The sequence below is a fragment of the Curcuma longa genome, chromosome 1 (assembly GCF_044706935.1).
Source record: "Curcuma longa cultivar G26 ecotype Majalengka, Jawa Barat chromosome 1, ITB_CL_G26_1.1, whole genome shotgun sequence".
In the NCBI taxonomy this organism is placed as follows: domain Eukaryota; kingdom Viridiplantae; phylum Streptophyta; class Magnoliopsida; order Zingiberales; family Zingiberaceae; genus Curcuma; species Curcuma longa.
In genome coordinates, this window is record NC_133861.1 from 18694605 (window position 1) to 18711919 (window position 17315).

Below are 17315 nucleotides of genomic sequence, written 5' to 3' on the forward strand. Positions count from 1 at the left end.
TCCTAACACGAAGACGAACAGAACTGTGACCGTTTATATTTATTTTCAAAATTAAAAATTTTATCTAAAATTAAAAATACTAAACTTTATAAAAAAATAATTTTTTTAGAATACTATAAAGAAAATTTTTTAATTTAAAATTAATAAAGTCTATTTACATCTCAAAACATTTCAAATAATTTTATCAATTAAAAAATTATTATCAAAATTTAAATATAAAATTTTAATTAGTACTTTTTCATCTCAAAAAATAAAAAATTTAAATTTTATATAAAAATAAAATTTTTAATTAATATTAATATTTTAAAAAATTATTAGAGATCTAAATGCTTTTTTTATTAGGCCTAAAAAATGGTTGGGACCTCTTTTGTTTTATCCACTTATTGAAGAGACATGGGCGATGACGATGGACGATCAGCATCTCTCCATAGTAGGGACCGAATGCCACCTGAAAGATATTGTCTATATCAAATCGGTGATCTTTAATGTCGTTCCTTCTCTTCTTTCTCTGTTTTCGCGCGGCATGATGAACTGACATTCACCTACGTTTTAAGACCAGGCTAGTCAATTGCATGGATGCTCATATGTATATATCCAGAACTGTCCAGTGACCTTCCATCGTTAGATGCAGAAAGAAGGAAAAAACTTGTGTTACAGATTATTAATGTAGGTTCGCTAATTTCGGCGCAATTAATGGCCAACTGAAATTCATCTACATTTGCTACTTCCTAGTTGCTTCAGTCAATTCTATATGTCGCTCAAATAGTCCAACCTCATCATCATGCATTAATAAAACAGCTTTCGTGAAGCCATTCCAGAGATCCATGGATCAAATGAATTCCATACTCCTCTGCATTATTCTTCTCATCCTGATCGCTGTTCCAACCGCTCTATCTCAAGAACGTCCAATGGCTCCTGCCTTGCTCGTGTTCGGTGACTCCATCGTGGACACAGGAAACAACAACGTGCTAATCACATCGGTCAGGGCCGACTTCCCTCCTTATGGCAGGGATTTCCAAGGACGCCAACCAACGGGAAGGTTCAGCAACGGCAGAATGCCTTCGGATATGATTGGTAATCGCAAAACTCACTGCTCATTTCCATCCAAAGTAACATTGCTACGATCTCTCCTCGTCATCAACATTCAACACTGTCTATATCGCAGCATCGTTTCTCAGGATAAAAGATCTTTTGCCCCCTTATCGCACTCCTGATCTGGAAGACCGTGACCTGATCACTGGAGTAAGCTTCGCCTCTGCTGGTACAGGCTACGATAATCTCACAGCTGAGATAGCGGTATGAACTCCACGTACGGAGTAGTATGTCTATATCATGCATGTCGCCAATAATGAACAGACATTTTAAACCAATATTTTCATCGTATATAGAAAGTTTTCTCGATGTGGGATCAGTTGGAAATGCACAAAGAGTATAAGAGAAAGCTAGTAGCCATTGCCGGTGAAGCAACAGCAACTGTCATAATAAGAGAAAGCCCTCATGTGGTATTCTCTGGGAGCAATGACATATTGGCCACCTACTTCTTTACCACTCTCAGACAAAAGACCTTCGATGTGCCTTCTTACATCAACTACCTGGTCGACGCCGCTACCGACTTTGTAAAGGTATACAAACTGTCATTTAATTTGTGCACGCGTCGTTGAGTACTCGTATAGTATTAATCGAAATATATATACTACTGTTTGGACAGGAGTTATACAGCTTGGGAGCTCGAAGGATTGTAGTATTTGGACTGCCTCCTCTTGGCTGTGTTCCTATGTCGAGGACTGTGAGTGGAGGAAAGAACAGAGACTGCGTAGAGACTTACAACCAAGCTACCGTCTTGTTCAACCTTGAGCTATCCGACCGCTTAAAGCAGCTCAACGTGGATCTTTCAGGAAGTCGGATCATTTACGTGAGCATCTTCGATATAATAGTCGATCTCATACAACATGGTCCGGATCATGGTAATAGTTGATTTTTTTTTTCTTTCTTTCTTTTTTTGTTTATTTTATTTTATGATTTACTTTTTTTTTGTAATTTAATTTATAGGGTTTGAGGAAACATCGAGGGGGTGCTGTGGAACTGGAGAATTCGAAGCTTCAATTTCTTGCAACGAGTTTAGTCCATGCACGTGCCCGGAGTCAGAGACGGATAAGTATTTATTTTGGGATTCTTTTCACCCGACGGAAAGGGCATTCAACATCGTCATAACTGCTGTGCAATCGCAGTTCTTGAATGTTTTTCGCATTCAAGGGGAGTAAATTTCTAAAAGTGTGTTTACTGAATTTGCAAATGCATGGGAATAATATTAATTCTTAGTTGTGAAAGATGAATAATAATGAACTGTCTATTGTGAATGTTTTTTTTTATGTAAGTGATCAGTGAAAAATTTTATCGAATCCTATCAAACATTTTATGATTTGATACGAAGAATTAAAGAGCATAATTGAGTTGATTATGATGGAGTAGATTTTCAGAAGATACGAAGAATTAAATATCTGATATAAAAAATTAAAAATTAAAAAAGACAAAGTATTTAATTTATTTTAGTAAATAACCTAATTTTTAATGGTATTTTAGAAATGTGAACTTTGGGGATACCTGATGAAAAAAAAAATAAAAAGGACAAAGTACTTAATATTTCTTTTAGTAAATAACCTAATTTTTAATGGTATTTTGGAAATGTGAACTTTGGTGGCCAAATGAAAATTTCCCGTGAACTTTTTACATATTACTCCGTTGAAAGCTTCCTAACCAGCGGTGCCCGACGTCTAGGGTTTCATTTTCCTCATTCCTTCCCCTTACCTGACGGATAGGTGCCGTATAGCTGTCGCCATGGCGAAGACGATCACGCTGAGGAGCTCCGACTGTGAGGTATTCGAGGTCGACGAGGTGGTCGCCATGGAATCGCAGACCATCAAGCACATGATCGAGGACGACTGCGCCGACAACGGCATCCCTCTTCCAAACGTAACCTCCAAGATCCTTTCCAAAGTCATCGAGTATTGTAAAAAGCACGTCGACGCCGCCGCGGCCGCTGCCTCGAAGTCATCTGATGACGCCTCCCGGCTCGCTGACGAAGAACTCAAATCCTGGGATGCCGAGTTTGTTAAGGTTGATCAGGCGACCCTATTCGATCTCATACTGGTGAGATAGCTGAGGTTTATCTCTCGTTGCTTCTTCTGCTTGCATTCATTGATGGATACGTGTTGACTTACGGATTTGATTGATGACCTCGGAGATGTATCTCTGTTATTTAGATTTGCATATGCTTATTATCTTGATTTCTGTTGTCTGCAGGAAGAGACTATTTACAAAGGATTAGTTTAATACGCAGTCCTTTGATGGAAATATTTGTTTGAAGCGCATTAATTATCAGATAAATGGATCATATATGATACATGACTACATAATACCTTGAATCTTGATTAGCCATGAGAGAAAGGATCTAGTAATTTTTAAATACGTTTCATGCATGTCTTGCAGTAATGATGCAGGAAATTTTCTTGGTTATACGCTGTTCATGTTTAATATATCATCTAAATAAAATAGATTTGGTTAAAAACAGTTAATTTGATGAATGAGAATGACTGCATCACATAGGCTATGGAGAAGTGAAAGCAGTGACCTTATATATCTATTTTGTTTTTCTTTTTGACTCCTTATGAAGTTTAATAGCTCTTGAGGGATTAGAATTATTTCTTAAGGATGGCGTGCAACTTTTGTCTACAATGCATGTAGCATGAGCACTTGAAATGCTTTTTGATAGCTAAAATTATGTAGTTACTATAGTACGGCTTGTGGTTCACCATTTATAATATATTACTTTAGGCCAAATATTTGTTGTATTGAATTTGAACTTTTTATCTGTTAGCACCTTAGAGTGATTTTGAAATACTTGACATTTTTTAGTTGGCATCCGTAGCTTAAGATTTATATGAGAATGAGACCACTATTGTGAAACTGTAAGTAAATATGATATTTTGTGCAGATTTAATACTTGCACTTTCCTACCTTCTATATTTAACACATTCCTGTAGGGACATTCTTTGAACTTTAATCTTCATCCCAATGAGTAGTTATGGCTTTATGAATATGTAATCTTGAAAATCAATCTAGAGAAAAAAAAATGAGCCTCTGGAAATGATTAAGAACAGAAGATATACCTTTTTGAAGAACAAAATTCACACAATTGCAAAAAGGTCCTACCAAAAGGATAATGAATAAGTGTCGAACAATTGTTTGCGAACAGTAAAGCAATAATTATGACCGTCTGACTAGCTTAAATACGAGAAATTCATATTCGGGTTTAGTGTACTTTGAATTTAGAAAGAGATCCAGGCAATCACATAAGCGGCACATATGCATGTGGCAGGGTCCAGGTATCCACATCACATTTGATATATGTGGTCCTGTATTTATAATTTGCTCCAGTATCCAGGATCAGATGATTTCTGTGGCCTGCATTTACCGTATTTGGCTGCATACTCAAAACTGGGACTTGCACAAACCAATTTGGATTAAATCAAATAAATCATGATTAATACTTATGCACGCCTTTACTCAAATAATCATTTTTTATCATTGTTTTTTTCTCCTGAAGAATTAATTAACAGAACAATTATATAAACTTTGGGTGGGACATGTAAATGTTAACCTTAGCATGTGTTTGGAAGTGTTGACCCACTTTACATTGTTGATTAACAAAAAATGTTATATGCTACTGCATGTTTTCATTGTATAGTTGACATTTTTTTTTGGCCTGCATTTACCGTATTTGGCCTGCATGTCAAAACTGGGTGCACAAACCAATTTGGGTTAAATCAAATAAATCATGATTATTACTTATGCCAGCCTTTACTCAAATAATCATTTTTTAACATGTGTGCTCACATGTTAAATAACAGAACAATTATATAAACTTTGGGTGGGACATGTAAATGTTAACCTTAGCATATGCTTAAAAGTGTTGACCCACTTTCCATTTGATGAGGAACAAAAAAATGTTATATGCTACTGCATGTTTTCATTGTATAGTGGCACATTTTTTTGCTACTGCATGCAGTCACTGTAAAGTTGACATTTTAATTCTTTTCAATGTGTGATGAATGGCTATCAATTATTTTATCCGTCTCCTTAATGGAAGAAAAGGAAATGTGAAGTTATTGTAGATCGTTTTGCCAAAAAGTTTTAGGATGGATCAACAGTGACGCTATTAGCCTTTGGTATTATGTCCAACATCTCATTAGTCTTCTGCTGCTCCACTAACTTGCTTAGCCAGTTGTGGGTGTTTGATAGAATGAAAGTTAAGGATGAAATGGTAGTTTGGATGTTTTGTTCAGTTGGTATGTTTGGTCTCACTAACTTGGAATAGTTTTGGGTTAATGACATGAAATTATTTTTGCATATGATTCACACATGCGAATGTAGATGTATAAGATGTGAATAAAATTATTTTAGAATCCAATGTTTGTGAATTTGGACAGACATTTCCAAGCATCACTTGTAAGACAAATGAGGTAAAATTGCTGTTAGAGTTCCGCCTGATGGGATTTGGAGATGGAATAAACCAGTATGAGATCTTTTGCCTTGTATGAATGTTGACATTCTTGGTTCATATAGCATGCCAAAACTCTGGCTTTGATTGTTTATTTCGATCCATGTGAAGAAACAAATACATGGTTGTTTAGTGTTTTAAGATCTCTTATGTAACCTTTGCCGAATTTTTTCTCTCCCGTTTGAGTAGGTCACCGAGTAATAGTCAATTTGAATTGTCTGTTTGCTTTTCTTAATCTTTTTTTTTCTTTTTCTTTCTTTCTTTTCTTTTTAATTTTTTTTCTAATCGTGTTCTGTATTTCTCAGGCTGCTAACTACCTGAATATAAAAGGGCTTCTGGATTTGACTTGCCAAACTGTGGCCGATATGATAAAGGGAAAGACTCCGAAGAAATCCGCAAAACATTCAACATCAAAAATGACTTTACACCAGAGGAAGAGGAAGAAGTCCGAAGGGAGAATCAATGGGCCTTCGAATGATGTATCATAGTTGTCAAGGTGTTCTGATCCTCGATTGGAACTCGTTTATGACTAGTACGTTTAATGGCTATTTACTTTATTGTAATGTTGGCGAACGTCTGTGCTTTATGGGTTGTTTTATGGATTGTAAGATGATTGAAACTGGTCTCCCAAAGTTGGGTTAAAATTATTTTTTAAAAATATTTATGATATTATTCATCTTTAATAAATCTAAGAACTTTTAAAAAAAATCAAATTTAAATATTGATCTTACTATTAAATATTATTATCTTTAAGAAAGAAAATTTAAAAAGATTTTAATAGATTTTCATATCTGGTTTGCGGTCCTGTTACTGTATTGGATGATGATCCAAGATGTGATAGCTAACTGATTGGGTTTGATCTGGATCGGTTGATTTTTGGTTCTCTTAGGGTTCAACCGTCCGATTCAAACAGTTGCAATAATCAACCAGCAATTGAATTGGATTGTAACTTAACGGCCGCGTAACGTGGATTTCGTATCACTTTTTAGTGGATGCTACATTAAAAAGACGTATAACTTTTTAAACATGACGCAAAATAGTATAATAATAAACTAAAAATATAAGATTATCAAGGATGGTCATTATATTAGTAAGAGACTAAGTGACATGGATTAAGATGAAAAATAAAATCAAAATCATTCCAGTCACCGCGATGAACTGAATATTTGACTAGTAACGTTTGTACAGTCTAAAAGGCTTTGACACACGGATGCTGCTTTGCTTGAATTTCACGCGCATTGGTATTTGGTTTTTTGACAAATTCAATATCAATTTGGTAGATTTATTAAAAAGAACGAAGCACTTAATATTTTTTTCAGTAAATAACCTAATTTTTAATGGAATTGTAAAAATGTGACCTTTGGGGGAGTGTAGCATTCCATATTCTCCTTCTTCCCCTTTTACGGATCGGTCCCATCTCACTGTCGCCATGGCTAAGACGATCACTCTGAGGACCTCCGACGGTGTGGTATTCGAGGTCGACGAGGTGGTCGCCACGGTATCGCAGATCATCAAGTACGTGATCGAGGACTGCCCCGGCGACACCATCCCTCTTTTTAACGTCACCTCCATGATCCTTCCCAAAGTCATCGAGTACTGCAAGAAGCACGTCGACGCGTTATCTGATGAAGCCTCCTGGCTAACTGACGAAGAACTCAAATCCTGGGATGCCGAGTTTGTCAAGGTCGATAAGGCGACCCTCTTCCAACTCGGGCTGGTGAGTTAGCTGAAGGTTTTCCCTCTCGTTGCTTCTTCTTCTTGCATTCATTGATGGATACGTGTTGCTTGTAGACTAACAAATTTGATATATTGATGAACACGGAGATGTATCTCTGTTATTTAGGTTTGCATATACTTTTTATCTTGATTTGATTTCTGTTGTCTGCAGGAAGAGACTATTTATAAAGGATTAGTCTAATACGCAGTCCTTTGATGGAAATAGTTGTTTGAAGCAAATTAATTATCAGATAAATGAATCATATATGATACATGACTACGTAATATCTTGATTAGCCATGAGACAAAGGATCTACTAATTTTAAAATACATTTCATGCTTGTCTTGATGAAAATTTATCTTGGTTTTTATTCGATACATGGTGTGAAAATTTTTATATATTTAACACTATATTCAAGTTCTTATAGAGATGTGACGATTCTTATTAAGATATTATAGTCGAAAGTATTAGCATGATTAAATATTTATCAAAAAGTCAATGTTGATAGTTTGAATGAATCAATTTATTGAATATTTGTTTGAAAGTCAATGTTGATAAACAACCTAACATACAATTATCATCCTTTTTAATCCGGATTTGAGATCAACATTGACGGATTTATTACTTGTAAGACAAATAAGGTAAAATTGTTGTTAGAGTTCCGCCATATGCTTTTGGAGATGGAATACACTTATACACTAGTATGAGATCTTTTGCCTTCTATGAATTTTGGCATTCTCCTCCTTGGTTCATAGAGCATGCAAAATTAAACTCTTGGCTTTGATTGCTTATTTCGATCCGTGTGAAGAAACAAATACATGGTTATTTAGTGCTTAGGGCATCTACAACGCCACGTTCAAAGAGCGTTAATAACTTTTTCTTTAACCTCTCTCCATATGATGTGGAGGAGGGAGTGTGGACGTGGAGGAGAGATAGAAGAGCAAAGGTTTGAACGCGTTCAAAGGTATGAACGCGTTAATAGGGCAGAGGTGGATCCCACAGATTTTTTTTTTATTTTTTTATGTGTTATTAACAAAGAGCATTGCAGATGCTCTCAAAGATCTCTTATATAACCTTTGCTTTAATTTCTCTCCCATTTGAGTAGGTGACGAGTAACAGCCAATTTGAATTGTCTATTTGTTTTTTTTTCCCTTTTTTTATTTTTAATTTTTAATTTTTGCTAATTGTGTTCTGTATTTCTCAGGCTGCAGACTACCTGGATATAAAAGGGCTTCTGGATCTGACTGGCCAAACTGTGGTCGATAAGATGAAGGGAATGACCCCCGAAGAAATCCGCTTCAAAAATATTGTTACTCTGAGGAGCTCCGACTGTGAGGAATTCGTGGTCGACCAAGTGGTCGCCATGGAATCGCAGACCATCAAGTACATGATCGAGGACGACTGCTCCGACAACGTCATCCCTCTTCCAAACGTCAGATCCAGTATCCTTTCTAAAGTCATCGAGTATTGTAAAAAGCACGCCGACGCCGCCGCGGCCTCGAAGCCATCTGATGACGCCTCCCGGCTCGCTGACGAAGAACTCAAATCCTGGGATGCCGAGTTTGTCAAGGTCGATCAGGCGACCCTATTCGATCTCATACTGGTGAGTTAGCTGAAGGTTTTCTCACTCGTTGCTTCTTCTTCTTGCATTCATTGATGGATACGTGTTGCTTGTAGACTAATGGATTTGATTGATGAACTCGGAGATGCATCTCTGTTATTTAGGCTTGCATATATGATATATGTATTATCTTAATTTCTATTGTCTGCAGGAAGAGACTCCTTGCAAAGGATTAGTTTAATACGCAGTCCTTTGATGGAAATAGTTGTTTGAAGCGCATTAATTATCAGATAAATGAATCATATATATATATGATACATGACTACATAATATCTTGATTAGCCATGAGACTAAGGATCTACTAATTTTTAAATACATTTCATGCATGTCTTGCAGTGAAATTTATCTTGGTTATATGCTGTTTATGTTTAATATAGCATCTAAATAAAATAGATTTGGTTAAAAGCAGTTAATTTGACGAATGAGAATGACTGCATCAGATAGGTTATGGGGAAGTGAAAGCAATGGCCTTATATATCTACTTTGTTTTATTTTTCTTTTTGACTCCTTATGAAGTTTAATAGCTCTTGTGGGATTAGAATTATTTCTTAAGGATGCCATGCAACTTTTGTCTACAATGCATATAGCATGAGCACTTGAAATACTTTCTGATAGCTAAAATTATGTAGTCGATACAGTACGGCTAGTCGTTCACCATTTGTTGTATTGAATTTGAACTCTCTTTTGCAGAAAAAGCAGCAGACTTGCAGAAGAATTTGAACTCTCTTTTTTTTGCAGAAAAAGAATTTGAACTCTTTATCTGTTAGTACCATAGAGTGATTTTGAAATACTTGACATTTTTTAGTTGGGACTCATAGTTTAAGATTTATATAGAATGAGACCACTAAATTATAATCAAATATGATATTTTGTGTGTACCAAGCAGATTTATTACTAGCACTGTCCTACCTTCTATATTTAACACATTCCTGTACTGACATTCTTTGAACTTTAATCTTCATCCCAATGAACAGTTATAGCTTTAGGAATATGTAATCTTGAAAATCAATCTAGAGAAGAAAAAAAGAGCCTCTAGATAAGGAATAAAACAATTGTTTGTGAATGGTAAAGCAATAATTATGTCTGAACATGTGTGCTCACATGTCACATGCACATTTTGCAGTGGATTGTTTGCAACCTCTTGCATGACCATTTTAAAACTTCAAACATAATGCATTTGATGGGGAATCAATGAAAATTGAACTAGTGAGAATCAAACATAGTAAAATGCCCCATCCCCCCTGTAGAAAAGCAGTACTAAGGTTAAGTATCACATTCAATGCAAAGATAGAATGGCTACCAATTATTTTATCCGTCTCCTTAATGGAAGAAAAGGAAATGTGAAATGTTTCCGCCAAAAAGTTTTCAGGTGAATTTACCATTTTTATCAATATGGACCTCTTTGGATGATGCATGATAGGTGTATGCATCTTTCCTTGGAGATGATGAATCAACAGTGTACAGGAGCTTTTGGTATTACATGATGGAAATAGTGTGCAATAGAATGGAAGTATTGATGAAATGGTAGTTTGGATGCTTTGTTCAGTTGTTATGTTTGGTTCCACTAGCTTGGAATGGGGGAATGGCATACAACAACAACAAAGTCTTATTCCAATTGGAGTTGGCTATATAAATCTTTCTATGCCCAATAAACTTTATCTTCTATTATATTATCATTTATATTTAAATAAATTTTATTTTATTTTATTATTGTTAATTAAATTCTTTTTAGATTTTCTCTTCCTCGTTTGATGTGCATATTTATTATAATTTCACATCATCTAATTCATCTATTGGTCGTTTAGGTACATGTCCATATCATCTTAAATGTATCTTCTAGAATTTTTCCTCAATAGGTAACTTCGTCTCTCTTTCTAATATTATTATTTATTATCTTGTCTATCTTTGTATATCCACACATTCATCTTAATATCTTAATTTTCTTTTAATCTTAAAGGTACTTTGCGATCACAACGAACATCTAACGTTTTACTCCATTTCAACTATTCTATTGGTATTATTTTAGAGGAATAATATGAAATTATTTTTTCATATGATTCACACATACGAAAGTAGATGTATAAGATGAGAATAAAATTATTTTAGAATACAACATTTGTCAATTTGGAGAGACGATTTCCAAATATCACTTGTAAGACAAATGAGGTAAAATTGCTATTAGAGTTCTGCCTGATGGGATTTGGAGATGGAATAAACCCGTATGAGATCTTTTGCCTTCTATGAATGTTGACATTCTTGGTTCATATAGCATGCAAAAACTCTGGCTTTGATTGCTTATTTCGATTCATGTGAAGAAACAAATACATGACTGTTTAGTGTTTTAAGATCTCGTATGTAACCTTTGCCGAATTTTTTCTCTCCCATTTGAGTAGGTCACCGAGTAACAGTTAATTTGAATTGTCTATTTGCGCTTTTTTTATTTTTATTTTTTAATTTTTTTTTTTTGCTAATCGTGTTCTGTTTTTCTCAGGCTGCAAACTACCTGAATATAAAAGGGCTTCTGGATTTGACTTGCCAAACTGTGGCCGACATGTTAAAGGGAAAGACCCTCAAAGAAATCCGCAAAACATTCAACATCAGCTTTACTCCAGAGGAAGAGGAAGAGATCCGAAGGGAGTTTCATGGGACTTCGAATGATGTATTATCTTAGTTGTCAAGACGTTTTGATCGTCGATTGAAATTCGTTTATGACTAGTACGTTTAATGGCTATTTATGGATTGTAAAATATTACAATCGACGATCATTAGAAAACTCGTTTAGTTTCGTGGAGTAGGTTTAAAGCTCATTGTAATGTTGGCAAACGTCTGAGCTTTATGGGTTGTTTTATGGATTGTAGGATGATTGAAACTGATCTCCCAAAGTTGGTTTAAAATTATTAAAAAATAAATATTTATGATATTATTAATCTTTACTAAATCTAAGAACTTTTAAAAAAATCAATTTTAAATATTGATGTTACTATTAAACATTATTTTCTTTAAGAAAGAAATTTTTAAAAGATTTTTATACTCTTCTGCAAAAAGATGAAATCCACTATCTCAACGATCCCATAGCCATTTGTGAAAAAATAAATCAAAAAATTACAATTGACCATAACGAAAGAAGGTATTATTCGACTTCGTCGAAATTCAAACCCTTGCCCCTCTTCTATAACTTTATTATATCATAACCAACTTAATTATATTTCAAAAGCAAAAATTTTTATACCTGATCTAAGTAATAAGAGTTTCGAATCACATTTTAGTGGATGCTCAATGAAGCAAAATAATAATTATAATAATAATAAATTAAAAAGATAAAATTATCAAGGATAGTCATTACATTATTAAGAGCAAAGTAACACAGATTAAGATGAAAAATAAATTTAAAAATTTATTTTGTAACAGAACATTTAAGCTTTACCATAAATAAGAAATAAACGAACAATATTTAGAAGAAAAAAATGTTTCTACAAAATAAAGTTGTCACCCTATAAATCATCACTACCCCTCTTCTCAAATATTACATTTTCTTCGGTGCATTTCTCATCATGTCACGTTCATCTACAATTTTTAGTGTCCACGACATAAATAACCAAAACTTCGACCAAAAAACAAAGCACATGTTAAAAAATGAAACAAATAACTATTGCGTAACCCTCAACTTCACCCTCTCAACTTATAATTTAGTGTCACCATATCTGATTCTAAATGACTCGACGGGCATTGGCATTTTACTGCCTCACAAGCCCACTTGTTATTTAGCTGGTAGTTGGGCTGTAAAACTTACTCAAACCCTCCATGACTCGTCATGTTTCTTCGTCCGAGCTAATAATATCAAGTTCAATCATCTTCCGAGGAGCATGATCAACTTTCTTCTTCTTGGCCTGTGGCTCATTTTGTGTAGTTGTTGATGTTTTTCCCTTCGTTAATGATGACCTAACAAAAATAAAATCAAAATCGATTCACCAGTCACCACGATGAACTGAATATTTGACCAGTAACGTTTGGACAGTCTAAAAGGCGCTATCACCTTTTCTCAGTGCTATACTTGGTTGCGTTTTGACACACGGATGCTGCTTTGCTTGAATCCTTTGGTTCCTGCTTTGCTAGTCAATGCAAATAAAAAAACTCCAATAAGTTTGAGAATCTAATGTTCCAGCACTGAGCAACAGTGAGTGCAACTATGACAATAGCATACCAGTGACTTGCGTGAGAAACCTTATTCCTTGAGAGTGGCTGCTTGTGGTTACTTTATCCGCTTTACTGGATAGCAAAAAAGCTGTCATAGTTAATACAAGTATAAAAGATTCTTCCAAGATAAACTTCACTAACTGAGGCAGTGATTGGCAATGACAGATCTTGATCTGAAACTGCAATTTCAAAAAAAAAATTGAATCCAGAAATGCATGCCTACAATATTGCTTCAGAAAAAGATTGTCCTCCATTGTTCTCCTTCACAGCATGTCACAATCATCTCCATCAGATCTATCATATTTGTAATTAGCTCGTGTTTTCTACTAATAGAAGTCTCTTCCAGCGTACTAAATAGTGGTAAAGTAAAACTACTTTAAGGGTAGGTGACTAGGATATTAAGCAAACCTTCAAACAAACAATGGAGAATCTTATCGATGTTAATAGAAACACTGAGAATGGGTTAAAGCCAGGATATGCACAACCTAATACGATTATATCCTACTGTTAAACTTGTTTGCCTTTGTCGTGATAGAGTTGATGCAACTCTTTGGTGTTGGAAGATTTGAAGTACCTGAGTCTGAACATATGGTTCGTATTGCATTATGAAATATCTTCACCCTTCATCATTTTTTTTTAAAAAAAACATCTGTTGTTTATCAAGATATTCCCCAATGTTCACTTTAACTGACATAGATCCATATTACACTATAGCACAATTGTACCAAATAGTGAACTCTAACACAAAATGAAACAATGACAGCGGGCCTGTCTTTTAAGATCACCACGACAGGATATAGTAAGATAACTGCATTGTTTAGCAGGAACAAAATTGAAGCTCGTAAAAAGCCCATGGAGGATTTATTTTAAACCAATACACTTCTCAGATAACAGGTTATAAAAACCTAACCTATTGACTTGAGTAAGTATAGTTTATAATAGATTGAAAAATCATTTTCCCTCGATGTGTCACAAATTTAGTATGAACTAGGAAGATGAGCCAGGGAGTATATTACTGTTGTGCTAATGCAATTAATAATATGAAACGTTGAAGTCTAAACATATCAATTTTAAATATTTGCACGAATATAAGTTTGCATGTTTCTAGGAAGTAGGCAGACGATCTTTTAATGAATGTTACATACCTCAAAGCTCTTTTTAGTCCATCAATAGACATTACTTTCACTGGCCGAACTGGCTTTCTCAAGCTTGATTTCACATCAAAAGGATCAACTGTATAAATTCCCTCTGATTGAAGCTTAAATGCATTTTGTATATTCCTGTTTTTCAAATAAAACAATAAAACCAAAAGCTGTTCAGACTAGATGTCATTGATATAAGTAGTTACAAAGAGTGAAGATGGAATATCAAGTGTTTCTTGTGAGAACAATTTCCCTAGACAGTGCCAAAAAAGGACAAGATGTAACTTACCCACCCCTGAGCTCAGTACGATTTGTAGCATATAGCTGAGAAGCTTTCTAATACAAAGACAGAAACATAGAATAAATCAACTGCTTCATAAAACAATTTTATTAAATATAAACTGACATATACTGATCAATCTTACTGATGAATGGAATTTGCAGTATGTTCCTTGACGTCTGGAAAATGAAAGATAAAAACAAAGTTAAAGAAGAAGAGTCAAAGGCACAAAAGAAGAGTCACCATTTATACAAACATGTACAACAATGAACCTAAGAAAGCTCTGATGCACAATTCATCTGAAGAGATATTCTTGTTGTAATTATTATAGTGGAGTAAATCACTTGTAACAATTCAATGTTTATTTCTCATGCTCCAAGGCAAAATAGGTTGCATTTTGTATAACCTTAACAACTAAATGCCTAGAGATCTGTAGAAACTCATAATCTCAATTAACTAAATGGCCTCAAAATTCATGGCCCGAGAAATCATAAATCACAGTATCAATAATTTTAATTCAATGTTCATAGTCATAGACATCAAATAAAGACAACAGTCATAGCCAGAGAAATCATAAATCACAATATCAATAATTTGAATCAATGTTCATAGACACGGACATCAACTAAATACAACAGGTCATTGCATCTAGTGGCTACAATGAGAAAAGTAAAGCCAAACAAGTTGTTCGAAGATTTTACCATCAACAGTTAAACCAGGCAATACATATTAAGCTAGAAAGATGATGTGAACTCAATAAGCCCCATTGAAGTCATAAATCTTCTTATAATTAAAACCACTATTATCACCAATAAGATTGTCTCAAATTCAACCAATGTAATTTATTAAATGAAAATCCAAGTTTTTATTATTTCATTCAATTTCTGATTGTTTTCTACCAATCAAAGTCAGGGCAATATCTCAATTTGCCAAACATTGGAACTATGATTTCAAGAAAAAAAAATTGTAGGCTGGATTTCATCTGATGTTACACATTGGCTAATCTAACCATAGCTTGCTACTTGTGAAATTTGATAGCAGCCCAACTTCAACAGCAATTTCTTATAAGAATATAATCATTACAAAAAACTCTGAAAATGCTTATGAGGAAATAGTTAACTAGCCATAATTGCAACCTTAGTGGCGGTAATCCATATTCAATTACATGTATAAAGTATTTTACACGACTCATGGCAAACATGAGATGCATAAATATAACTATATAATGAAGGATGCATCTATTAAAATAAAGGCTATTAGTGAGACAAAAACATACTTATCTATGATCATGGTGCAAGCCACCCCATCTTTCCTTTTGCCTTTGCAGATACCATAATCAGCAGAGGTCCCTATCTTTAGCATTTGACTGGCTGAATAAACGCTCAAAGAGAACTCTTTCACCTAAACAATGCAGATGAAGGTTAGCAATGCCTTTTGAAGATTTTTTATAATCATAATAAGACGGTCCATGGCATACCCCAGCTCCTCTCCTTACAGTGGCATTAAAAAGTGCGAATACCATCCCACCTTTCTCCTTGCAGCTCGCTGTGTATGCGTCTCCAAACAGGAAAACTGACACATTCGTCTCGTTCAAACACCCCATTTTCCATATGCAGTAGTTCTTCCCAGTTGAGCTCACTTTAGGACTTCCAAGTTCAGTTAAGACACCGACAGTAGCCCACGATCCAGAAAGGTTGTCATCCGTGAGCAAATTCCTGAAAGAGAACAACTGCAAGGTAAAACATGACATTTTTTTTACAAATTCCCAACGCACATTACATCGAACATCTCACCTGATAGTATGCAAGCGAACAAAACGAACATCAGAGAAACGATTGGCAAGTTCAATAGAATCTACCAATGATTTCCTGAGAACCAGATACATAACAATCAGAAGAAGAAAAAAATGCAGGACCAAGGAGCGTGTAATCTTTAAATCCATTTGTTTTCGTTTTCCTTCTACCTAATCCTAAGCCCCGAGAACTTCTCGACCACGATTTCATCGGAGGAGGTCCGTGGCTGCATCGATTTTGGGGGCTCTGTACCAAGCGTCCCTGGATTCATATCGAGGTAATCCTTGACAACATCCCGGAAAACCGACATGTCAGCAGTCCGTGACCTTCTCGGATAATCATCATCGGAGTTGTAGCCTGCTAAAATAACGGAATCGACCATCAACAAGGCAGAAGAGGATACGAAGAAGAACGAAGAGACCTTGAGGCAATCAGCCACCTGCAGGAAGATGAGGCGGATTAGAAGATGGGGAAGCGGGCGGCGTCTCCAAAACCCTCTCTTCCCGGAGGGAGAGGAGGAGGTCGAGGTCAGCATTGCGATCCGCCATTTCAATGCACCGTGTATGTAATTTCGGAGCCGATGCGGAGAGCCAGAAGGCGCTGGGCAAGTATTAGGTTTTTGAAGCGATCTGGTTGAAGAAGACGAATAGTGTTGGCGGGAAATTAAATTATTTTACGGCGGGAATCACCTTTAAGAGTAAATTTAAAACTTCTATTCGATTATTTTAAAATTTTATTTATTTATTTTTAAATAATTAATTGATTCGATTTCAATTTTAAAATTTTTTATTTAATTAAACTGAATTAATTAAATTAATTGAAATAAAAAATACTTTTTAAATTTTTAAATAAATAAATTTATAAATACTTAACTAATTAATAATTTTTTAATAATATTTAAAAAATTCAGTTATTTCAATTAATTCGATCGAAAATCAAATTAATTGATATTTTATTGATTCGATTTGTTCAATTTTTATTTGAAAATTTAATCAGTTCAATTAGTTCAAA

General features: G+C 34.8%; 4 protein-coding genes across 4 annotated transcripts; 3 read left to right on the forward strand and 1 right to left on the reverse strand.

Moving 5' to 3' along the window:
- Positions 1-824: 824 nt before the first annotated feature.
- Positions 825-2261, forward strand: LOC141825398 (GDSL esterase/lipase At1g59030-like). The gene is made up of 5 exons (XM_074712784.1): positions 825-1074; positions 1166-1296; positions 1389-1622; positions 1709-1964; positions 2050-2261. The coding sequence occupies exons 1-5, from the start codon at positions 825-827 to the stop codon at positions 2259-2261; spliced, it is 1083 nt and encodes a 360-aa protein (XP_074568885.1).
- A 487-nt stretch (positions 2262-2748) lies between these two features.
- On the forward strand, positions 2749-6182 carry LOC141834517 (SKP1-like protein 1). The gene is given in 3 exon segments (XM_074721842.1): positions 2749-3147; positions 5863-5938; positions 5941-6182. Coding segments are annotated over 3 exon segments (483 nt in total). The 5' UTR covers positions 2749-2835; the 3' UTR covers positions 6036-6182.
- A 756-nt stretch (positions 6183-6938) lies between these two features.
- Positions 6939-11815, forward strand: LOC141831378 (SKP1-like protein 1A). Its single transcript, XM_074718736.1, has 3 exons — positions 6939-7274; positions 8479-8877; positions 11387-11815. The coding sequence occupies exons 1-3, from the start codon at positions 6987-6989 to the stop codon at positions 11564-11566; spliced, it is 867 nt and encodes a 288-aa protein (XP_074574837.1). The 5' UTR covers positions 6939-6986; the 3' UTR covers positions 11567-11815.
- Positions 11816-12704: 889 nt separating this feature from the next.
- On the reverse strand, positions 12705-16852 carry LOC141814893 (uncharacterized). Its single transcript, XM_074702881.1, has 11 exons — positions 16744-16852; positions 16475-16661; positions 16305-16379; positions 15989-16226; positions 15788-15912; positions 14657-14690; positions 14521-14567; positions 14235-14369; positions 13097-13161; positions 12929-13004; positions 12705-12834 (listed from the first exon to the last, which is right to left on the reverse strand). The coding sequence occupies exons 1-11, from the start codon at positions 16850-16852 to the stop codon at positions 12705-12707; spliced, it is 1221 nt and encodes a 406-aa protein (XP_074558982.1).
- Between the last annotated feature and the right edge of the window lie 463 nt (positions 16853-17315).

Bases quoted from the DNA above. Each gene is read 5' to 3' on its own strand.
- LOC141825398 (XM_074712784.1), top strand. From the start codon at position 825: ATGGATCAAATGAATTCCATACTCCTCTGCATTATTCTTCTCATCCTG. The intron at 1,075-1,165 runs GTAATCGCAAAA...TCTATATCGCAG, and splicing joins AATGCCTTCGGATATGATTG to CATCGTTTCTCAGGATAAAA. The intron at 1,623-1,708 runs GTATACAAACTG...CTGTTTGGACAG, and splicing joins CCGCTACCGACTTTGTAAAG to GAGTTATACAGCTTGGGAGC.
- LOC141814893 (XM_074702881.1), bottom strand. From the start codon at position 16,852: ATGGCGGATCGCAATGCTGACCTCGACCTCCTCCTCTCCCTCCGGGAA. The intron at 16,380-16,474 runs GTAGAAGGAAAA...TCTGGTTCTCAG, and splicing joins TTCTCGGGGCTTAGGATTAG to GAAATCATTGGTAGATTCTA. The intron at 15,913-15,988 runs GTATGCCATGGA...TGCATTGTTTAG, and splicing joins CTGTAAGGAGAGGAGCTGGG to GTGAAAGAGTTCTCTTTGAG.
- LOC141831378 (XM_074718736.1), top strand. From the start codon at position 6,987: ATGGCTAAGACGATCACTCTGAGGACCTCCGACGGTGTGGTATTCGAG. The intron at 7,275-8,478 runs GTGAGTTAGCTG...TGTATTTCTCAG, and splicing joins CCCTCTTCCAACTCGGGCTG to GCTGCAGACTACCTGGATAT. The intron at 8,878-11,386 runs GTGAGTTAGCTG...TGTTTTTCTCAG, and splicing joins CCCTATTCGATCTCATACTG to GCTGCAAACTACCTGAATAT.